At 38.0% G+C, this 8974-nt stretch overlaps 1 protein-coding gene across 3 annotated transcripts; it reads left to right on the top strand.

Moving 5' to 3' along the window:
- Nucleotides 1-385: 385 nt before the first annotated feature.
- Nucleotides 386-8677, top strand: os9 (OS9 endoplasmic reticulum lectin). Of its 3 annotated transcripts, none has more exons than XM_077602657.1 (15): nucleotides 386-594; nucleotides 935-1111; nucleotides 1605-1668; nucleotides 1737-1813; nucleotides 2435-2533; nucleotides 2777-2978; nucleotides 3239-3400; nucleotides 3611-3726; nucleotides 4167-4227; nucleotides 4325-4407; nucleotides 4483-4686; nucleotides 5023-5224; nucleotides 5813-5983; nucleotides 6696-6805; nucleotides 7054-8677. In XM_077602657.1, the coding sequence occupies exons 1-15, from the start codon at nucleotides 445-447 to the stop codon at nucleotides 7189-7191; spliced, it is 2016 nt and encodes a 671-aa protein (XP_077458783.1). In that variant the 5' UTR covers nucleotides 386-444; the 3' UTR covers nucleotides 7192-8677. The 3 variants fall into 3 exon arrangements, with proteins under 3 accessions (XP_077458783.1, XP_077458784.1, XP_077458782.1); XM_077602656.1 differs by having other exon boundaries at nucleotides 390-594; nucleotides 4164-4227; XM_077602658.1 differs by lacking the exon at nucleotides 5813-5983 and having other exon boundaries at nucleotides 4164-4227.
- The last annotated feature ends 297 nt before the right edge of the window (nucleotides 8678-8974 follow it).

Raw genomic sequence — 8974 nt, 5'->3', positions numbered from 1 at the left:
ATGCAGTTTATCATTCCACATGTGCGGACTGGGGGAAAAATCATTGCTGACATTTATTTTTTTTATTTTTTAAAGAAATACAACATGAAAAATAGACAGATATATTAATTAGAAAACATATTCTACTTTGTGTGAATGAAGTGCAAATGCCATTAAACCTGTGTTTATTGCTTATCTGAGGGTCACGTTCCAACGTGTTATTACAAAAATAGTATACAGACAGGAGAGTCAGCCAATCAATTTCTGTGGAAAGCAAAATAATAATTAAAAAAATTCAGCATCTTTAATTTTAAGAGTCACCATTTTTTTATTGACTCATTTTAAATTGTAGAGTAAGAATAGTAAAATGTTTAATTTTCGCAGGAACCGTAGAAGAAGAAGCACTCAGCGACGAAGAAGAGAAGGAGGAAAAGTAAGACGGGGGGGTGGAGGTGCTTGTCAAACATGGCTGCTAACCTCATACGGTGGTTAAATAGAGTGTACATTTTCTCATTATTAATACACGTTTGTGCCTCGGCATTTTTAAACTTGGAAGAACTAAATGAGATGAAATATGACATCCAGATTCTTCCCGATCCTGTCATCATGGGCCAGGTCAGTTAAGTTATTTATTAATGGAGCTATGGATTAATAGTACTAGTGCAAGCTATAACTGATTTTTAATCACGATTCTTGCTAAGTTTTAACATTAAATAGAAACAAGCAACACACTTTCCCTTTCTGCGTGTTTTTGTGTGTCTGGCTCCTGAAAAGTAGTTCCACTTTGCTAAAAAGCGTTATCCACGAGTGAGTCAGTGACAGCTGTCGCATCAGAATTCGTTTTAACTTGTTATTGATCACCAGTTGCAGTAAAGAGAATTTACCAACGAATCTCCAGGCAAACGTCATATCAAACGGACCATTGTCAAGTTGTGTCATGTTTCCTCTGGCCTAGACCAAAGCAGATGAGGTCATGATGGTGTCCAACAAATACAAACAGCTGTATGAATGTCGACTTCCAGCCCAGGCGGTTCGCTTTCACCAGGAGTCCGATCCTGATTCCAAAGGGTATTCTGGTCCGGACATCCCCGATCTGCTCAACCCAATGCGAGAGTCCCCCTGTCTTGTCTTGGTTGGTAGACATTATCCTAGAATATTCTGATATCAATTTCAAAATGTATTCATATTCACATGGCAGTAAAGTAGCTGGCTAAAGTAAATCCAGATTTTCCTGGGAATGAAAAAAATCTGATACCTAAAAGTTTAGGTATCTTAAGTGAATTATGCAATGAATGCAGTTACTGTCTATAATCATCCTTCTACTCTCAAAATTGTAATTACTTGCAGGTTTTGCTGCATTTTTAGCCAATCATTATCTAGCGTGTGTTCGTCGCTGATGTGAACGCAGGCAAAGTAGTACCGACCTCAGGCCCCTACGGACTTTGCCCTGTCATGCAATCATTTAGAAAAAATAAAAAACAAGACACCTAATGCTCAAAGCCATTGTTCCCTTTTCTCTACTTCCACTGTAGTCCGCCACATAATGATATTCATAAAATAAATGTTTATATTGAATATTATATATTTGTTGTTGCTCTTTCATGTGCCTTTTATTATCTCATCAGACAAAAGATTGGTGGACATACGAGTTCTGCTATAGTCAGCATATCAGACAGTACCACCTTGAAGGTAAGACGGGCCTTGATTATTCACATTATTTTGTAAAGAATTTCTCTAAGGTTTTTGTCACTTTTTAGACTCTGAAATCAAGGGAGACGTTCTCTTTCTGGGCTACTACGAGTCTGAATTTGACTGGAACAATGAAACCACAAAGGTAATGGTTATTTTCATAATTAGGTCATGGTAGACGACGAGTTTTAACTCCGAAGCACATGTTCTTTTGGATTGTTATTTTAATCAGCAATCTAGACGTCAACACTTAGACAAGTGAAACAATCTGCTATGCTGTCAATATAACATGCATATTCATAACAAATGTAAATGAATACTTCAAATGAGCTGCTAGTATAGTAGTAGGATGTGTGAAAGAAACGGTTAGCATGCATGTTTTCATGGCCACAAGTCGTCATAAGGTTCCTTTCCCAAATAACTTAAAGTGCTTTAAGGCGTCGCCTTTCTAGTATTTTTACAAGCATTACACAGCTACGCACGTGTACATTAATCCTTCACCATTTCACGATTCAGTTTTCGCGGCTTCACTACATCAGATTTTTTTTCTGGGGAATTTTCTTTAAAAAAATCATTTAATTATAAAAATGTGAAAATCCACAAAGGGCTGAATAATAGATATACATGGATAAACAGTTTTGTGTCTGGATTAGAATTAAATCACAAAGGGTAGATATCCTGAATCAGGCATGGGTGTATAGTATTAAAATAGAAAATGGTGTATTTGGTACAACCCTAACAAGAATTTGTTGTGGTTATGTTTCAGACATCCAAGCAGCACAGACTAAAACGCTTTCATAGTCAGACCTATATAAATGGCTCCAAGTGTGACATCAATGGGAATCCCAGGGAGGCTGAAGTTCGGGTGAATAGGCATTCCATTAAGTTTGTATCCCCTCATGTAGAGTGAAATTTTGTGTGAGTGGTTATTTCGCTGTCTTTTTGTACTCCGCCTTCAACCTGGCACAAGTCCAGGTTATTACCCCACTGGACAGACTCACCTGTAACGCTAATGAAAGAAAGCACGATACGAAAGATGGATGAATGGATAATCGGTGTGCCTAACAATAAGAGCGGATATTAATAGTGAACACCCCACCTCTCTCAGTTTGTGTGTGAAGACGGTTCGGGTGACTACATCGCCCGAGTGGATGAGCCGCAATCATGCTGCTACGTGCTGTCCATTCATACCAGTCGCACATGCCAGCATCCTCTACTGCGGCCTCCATCCACTGCCAAGCCTCAGGGGATTGTTTGCCAGCCGGCATTAAACGCGCAACAGTACATGGACTATGTCAAAGCTCAAGTCTGTGAGTTGCCCGAACTTTTAAATCACTGTTTTTGCAGCATTTTGCTTTGCAAGTCTTTTTATTATTAAAGCAGCATTCATTAAAAGCAATAAGAGCAAGAAAATGCTCAATTCAAATCATTTGCATACATTTATTGATGAGTAGCTATGTATTATATTCTTTTAATTATGTGTTGTGCTTAGAAAGCTGAGTCTTTTGTTGATTTGTATGGCCCTGTACCCCCTTTTTTAATATATATATATATATTTTTTAAATCCCAGCGGACACAAAGCGTAAAGTGGAGCAAATCTCTGAGGAGCTGAGGAGCCTTGATGAGATGTTGGCAGGGAATGAGGACCCCGAGGCAGCGGCACAGGTGGAAATAACCAGAGAAGAAATGTTGCCAGATCCTAATGATGACCAGGACCAGTCGAACCAAAAAGGTCCATCTTGATTAGTGCTGCCCCCGATATTATTTGATAGTCGCCAATTCAGGGATTATATTACTTATTTGCTCATATATAAATCACATTACTCTACTCTCAACATTTTAGCTGTAATAATAACTTTATTCATTACAAAGCTCATAAGTCTTCTCACAGTAGATTTTGATTCATTTTAAACTATTTCTTTTATATATTGTTTCTAAACAGATACCAATGACATGCCTGATGATGTAGAGACCGAAGACCTAAATGATTCTCGGTTTGTAGAGGAAAATGCAAAACCAGGGATTTCAAAAACAAGTACTTCTAATGAGGAAAGTGAGGTATGCATTTTGTTGTTTTCTTCATTATTGTTTACGCAATTAAGCCAGAGCATGCTCTAATACCATTGCACACTTCATTGTAAACTTTGTTTGACATATTTTCCCACCTGCGCCCACCTAAAAGAATTTCTGGGTTTGAATAAGAACTTTTCAGTCACATTTTCTTGTGTGGGTTTTCAATCAATACTTGCACTTTCTCCAGAATTTCAACAAACTACTCAATTTTATTTTTATATCAGAAGGAAAAACTGCATTTGGAGCAAAGTGCTGTACACAAATAAAACTCTGCCATAAAACGGCACGACATAATTTAGAAACTATTGCTACACGGTCTAACCGTTCCCTCCTAAGGACAAGCAGTAATAAAATGATTACATGTTAATGCACTACTGGAGGGAGCAACTTTACTGTACGTACTAACATTATTGTTTTCTCAGCAGGCAGATGATGATGGCTTGAACTCTGTTACAGAAAATGAAGTTTTAGATGATGGAAATGAAGGTAATTTTACATCTCACTACTTTGTCTTGCAGCTTTTGTTTTAATCACCACTCGCAAAGCTACACTGGTTACACATTCCGTTTTTAAATGTTTTTAGCTGAAACGTTCAACTTTAAAATCATCACCGACCCGTCAGATTTAATGAAATTCGTCCAGCATCTCAGAGAGAGTAACAGAAAGGTTAGTCTTTTCTATCAGCACAATGTACATTTTTACACCGTATTTCACTTCACTGTAGCATTGGCTTGTGTGTAGAAAGCACAAAAACATGCAAAGGAGGAAGCGGAGGAAAGCACATCCATCAAGAGCCAAAAAGAGGACAGTGAGGATGATGATGATGATGATGAACGGCTCCTTCAGGAGTTTGAAGAAGAGATGGCGGAAATTTCATTACCAGCTGATAAGACTGATGAGATTAAGGAAAGCATGCAAAACGAGTTTGATAACATCATAAATGAGGTAAGTCTTCAAATGAACATGACAACGAATACGCCAAAACGCAGGAAACTTCCCACGTTTCCCATGTGTGTTACAATTTGTTCAATTTTTGAAAACAACTTTGCACATAGGAATGAAACTTTGAATCACAATTCATTTTTTGTCAGTTAAAAACAGCTCTTATGGCAATTGATGAATATAGAAATAATGCGTTCAAACTAGTCACCGTCATAAAACTCTTTTTTGTTTTACTATTTTTTTTTAGGGCCAAAAATGTCTCGCTCAGGTTGTAAATTATACAACCAGAAGGGATTCTAATTGGTGCACTGCATTTAACGGATTTTATTTTTTTTGAAGGCCCAGCAAGAATTAGAGACAGAAGGCTTAAAGGGGGAGTTTGATCGCACTCAGGCGACACAAGCACTTGAGACGACGCTTGATAAGCTTCTAGACCATTTAGAAGAGAAGGAGGAGCAAGAACCAAAGCAGAAAACTACAGGAGCCCCAAGGGCAAACGATCCGACGCGAGGAAGTCCCAGCCTGGTTCCAAGGAAGCCTGGTAATTTGGCCTAGTCCCCTCTGATGTACCACCGCTCCTCTGTTTCCATCTCAGGCCTTGTCCACACATTTACAAAAAAAAAAACACATTTAAAAATAGCAGAAACCTGTTATATTACCTATATTATATAACAGGCTGGAAACCTGTTATATTACCTTTCCCTCCAGTGTATTCTTTACATTCATTTTAAAGCACTGTTGCAATAGGTTTGCACCAGTACTCTTCATTTATTACTGCATACATTTTTTAATACGTACAATCAACTCTTCATTTCATGTCCAATTAATGAAAACTCAACTGAATTAAACTGTTGTGTGGACAAGGCCTCCGTCACCTTCCATGTGCATGTCAGACCCGGTTGCAATATTCCATTTCCTAAGAGGAACACACACATGGATTTTATATACATACAATTTAGAATACATTTTTAGACAACTGGTCCTTTGCAGACTTAAAAGCAGCCCGATCCATTATCAGAATGTGTAAACAGAGGTTTCGATTTAGAATGTCCTCTCGCGCTCGCTGCCCACGTGAGGTTTCTTTTACCTGACAACCAGTTGTTGCCCCTCTTTTGTCTCGTCACCCCAGACCAAGACTCAGATGATGACCGTGTTAAGATCAAAATTACTAAGTATAATACAGGCATGAGCTCTGATGGGGATTTCAAAGTGCAGGAGTTGGGAAAAGGAGATCCGCAGTGGCAGCACATTAAGGACGTGGTTAAAGAGCAGCTAGAGAAAGCAGGACTGAAGGCCGAAGGTATGAATGGGGAGTGTTAAACTTTTCCCCTCCTTCTCTGTCCCTAATCACTTTGCTTCCTTAATTGACTTTGGCCATCGTAAAACAGATGCACGATATGACTTGAACGTGCTTCTCGTCTCTCTTCCGCTTAATTTATCGAAGGGATTTTTGGCGACAAATACCTAAAAGTCGTTGCACGAGTAGCGCTTTAAAACAGGAGGTAGGGTTCTCAAAATATTGAAACTGGATTGATTGCAAAAGTATTGATACTCAGCCCGTCTTAGTTTATTGACATGTAGTTTTTACACGGAGACAAAAAAGGAGCTTTTGTGCTTTTTGCTTATTTTAGTCAGATAATATTTCAGTGTGTTGCACTATATCACCTTGAAATATTCTGATGGTTGACATTTGTTTGATTAATTTATTTTTGGTTTTTGCAGTATTGCCCGGTCATCAGAAATTTGATGATGATAATTGAGGATATTTCTACATTTAAAAATATTAATTCAGATCTTATGTAGAGTTAGAAATGAGTTTTGAAATCAAGTTGAACATTTATTATCATTAAAAATATGACCAGGAAGTAGTCTCAATTTTTTTTTTTGCTTCAGTGGCTTGAATCAAAGTTTTCCATGTGTGCTCTGCCTCTCATTCATTCTTCATTCCAGAAATGTGTTGTTCTTTATGGAGTGACTTCACCCTAAACCCCCTCCTGTTTTCTTCTCCGTAGGTAAAATTGAAGTAAAAATCTTAACGCGAAAGAATGCAGACGAGACAGGTGACCAGTGGCTGAGTGAGGAAGACACAAAATCATTCCGGGAACTCCTCATTAACCTGCTGGTAAAATATTTTATAGCCTTCACTTGTCAAATAACTATTGTTCCCTCTAACTCACCTAAATGAATGTCTGTCTTCATTAACTCATTTGGTGCCGTTCACCGAAATAGAAATTAAGACTACCTCTTAAGATTGATCTAAAATCTCAATTGCCCTGCTGAAGTCATTTGTGTCTGATATTGTTCACTTTTAAATGAGACCTTAACACTTATAGTTTAATGCAGTAATACTTTCTTCTTTTTGCGGACAAGACCGGAGGCACGGAAGAAGTTCACAAAGAGCAAAAGAGACAACAGGATCTGGAGAACAACTACAGGTTTGTTTGGGGCGAAGGACAAGAGGACGCACAGACTTCTAGCAACTCTGATTCGGACGACGTGGATTTGTGAGGTCACTCGGCACACTGGGTGCGACCGTGGTGAATGCGTATGCAGGCAGGTGATGGCCAGCAAGCCCGGGAGAGGATGAAGGGCAGTCCCCAATTGACAAAACGATTCTTGTAAAGCCGGCAGGTGACGTGACTTGACGTGGGGGGGAGCTTCCAGAACTTGTCTACAATCTGCATAACATCTCTTTAGCGGGCACATAGATTTAAGTTGTACAAATGAATCACTGTCAGCTCTACTTGAAGAGTAAAGCATTTTCCCTTTTCTTTTACTAGATGGCTTCAAAAAAGGAAAAGAAAGAAAAGGGACAATGCCAACCTTTGTGTAAATATTTAAATCAGTCGTGCTGCCTATTTGGCATGGTTGTCACTGGTTGCTATTCGCAAAGAGCTCCCGAGTGGCGGACGACACCACACCTCAGTGCTTGCACAGGTCATTTGTATTCTACTGATGGATATGATTCTACATGAGAGGAAACTTGGCAAAAAAGTGTACATTTACACACGCTGTGGCACTTTACACTAATGCCACCAAAGGGCTTCCTATGGTTTTGGCATATGGAAGAGAAACTAAGATAACTATTCAATGTTGTGCTTTGATTTTGTTCTGTCATTAAGTTATTTCAAGTTAATTAAAATTTGAATTTATGGAACGTTATAAATTCCATGAATGTAATGGATGAGAAAAGGTCTAATAAGAGTTCAGGCAATGAGGTCGTGTTAATCCCTAAAAGTTGAATTGAGGTAACTGGGCTCAGTTTGGCAGATAAGCGTTTCCAACTTAATCCAAGAGGCTTCGTCGTTTCTAAATCTCAGTTTGTGTAGTCCTCTATTCATGAGACACGTACCACTGATTGTCATTGACGTGCCAAAACGGGTTGTAAACATGATCATGTGACCAGGAACGTAGCAGATTAAAAATGTTAGGATTCTTCACAAAATAATACATTCTGCCAATCCTTCCCTCGCGTATTTAAAAGGTTGAATTTAAGGATTTGGTAATAATTACGGTTCAACCTATATTTTTTAAGGGGGGGATTATTTTACTGTTATGTTTTAGCACAATCTGTGGTTTTTGCTTCATGCCGAGTGGTGACTGGGATCTTGTATGCAAGTCAGTGTCATACAATAGGAGTAAATGACTGCCTTCCTTCCCCTTAAGATGAAAAAAAGGTGTTTATTTTTGGTAGCATTTCTGGTCCTGTGCCGCACTTCTAGTCTTGTGGGGCCTGAAGAAAATGCATTTGGTTGACCTGAAAAAAGCTTTGTATAAAAGTCTTCAAAATAAAAGTATACCGTTAAAATACTGTTTAGTGGTATACATAATTGAATGTATTATATATACTCTGTGTACAGTATGTGAGCATCTGTACACACACACAATGATGGGGTAAAAACAAAGGATTTAGGTTGTATTTGAGGAAACAACATAAGCAGCCAATACGTATATGTATTAAAATAAAAAATATCTTTATATGGTCCAAATACAATTTTTCCAAAGGCAGTTTTTGTTTTGGTAACCTTTTGTATTTACACCTATATTCAAAATTCAAACATTACATTAATTTAAATACGTATGTTGGAAAAACAGGGAGTGTGGAGTCTAGTATTCGTTTTTATTCATTTTACCTGCATTAATTTTGTTTTACCAGATGTAGTATTTCATTTATAACCATATTTAATGTTTAAAAAAATTCAATGACTAATGAGGAAATTATTAGATTAAATTATTGTTGAGATCAAAATGAAAGATCAAAATCGCTTTCACTGAAAACTATTCGCTTGCT

Source organism: Stigmatopora argus, chromosome 6 (genome assembly GCF_051989625.1).
Source record: "Stigmatopora argus isolate UIUO_Sarg chromosome 6, RoL_Sarg_1.0, whole genome shotgun sequence".
NCBI lineage: Eukaryota > Metazoa > Chordata > Actinopteri > Syngnathiformes > Syngnathidae > Stigmatopora > Stigmatopora argus.
This window is presented reverse-complemented; position numbering and strand designations above follow the sequence as displayed.

Coding starts and splice junctions, on each gene's coding strand:
- os9 (XM_077602656.1), top strand. CDS start 445: ATGGCTGCTAACCTCATACGGTGGTTAAATAGAGTGTACATTTTCTCA. Junction 1,814..2,434: donor GGAACAATGAAACCACAAAG/GTAATGGTTATT, acceptor GTTATGTTTCAG/ACATCCAAGCAGCACAGACT. Junction 5,225..5,812: donor CCTGGTTCCAAGGAAGCCTG/GTAATTTGGCCT, acceptor TCGTCACCCCAG/ACCAAGACTCAGATGATGAC.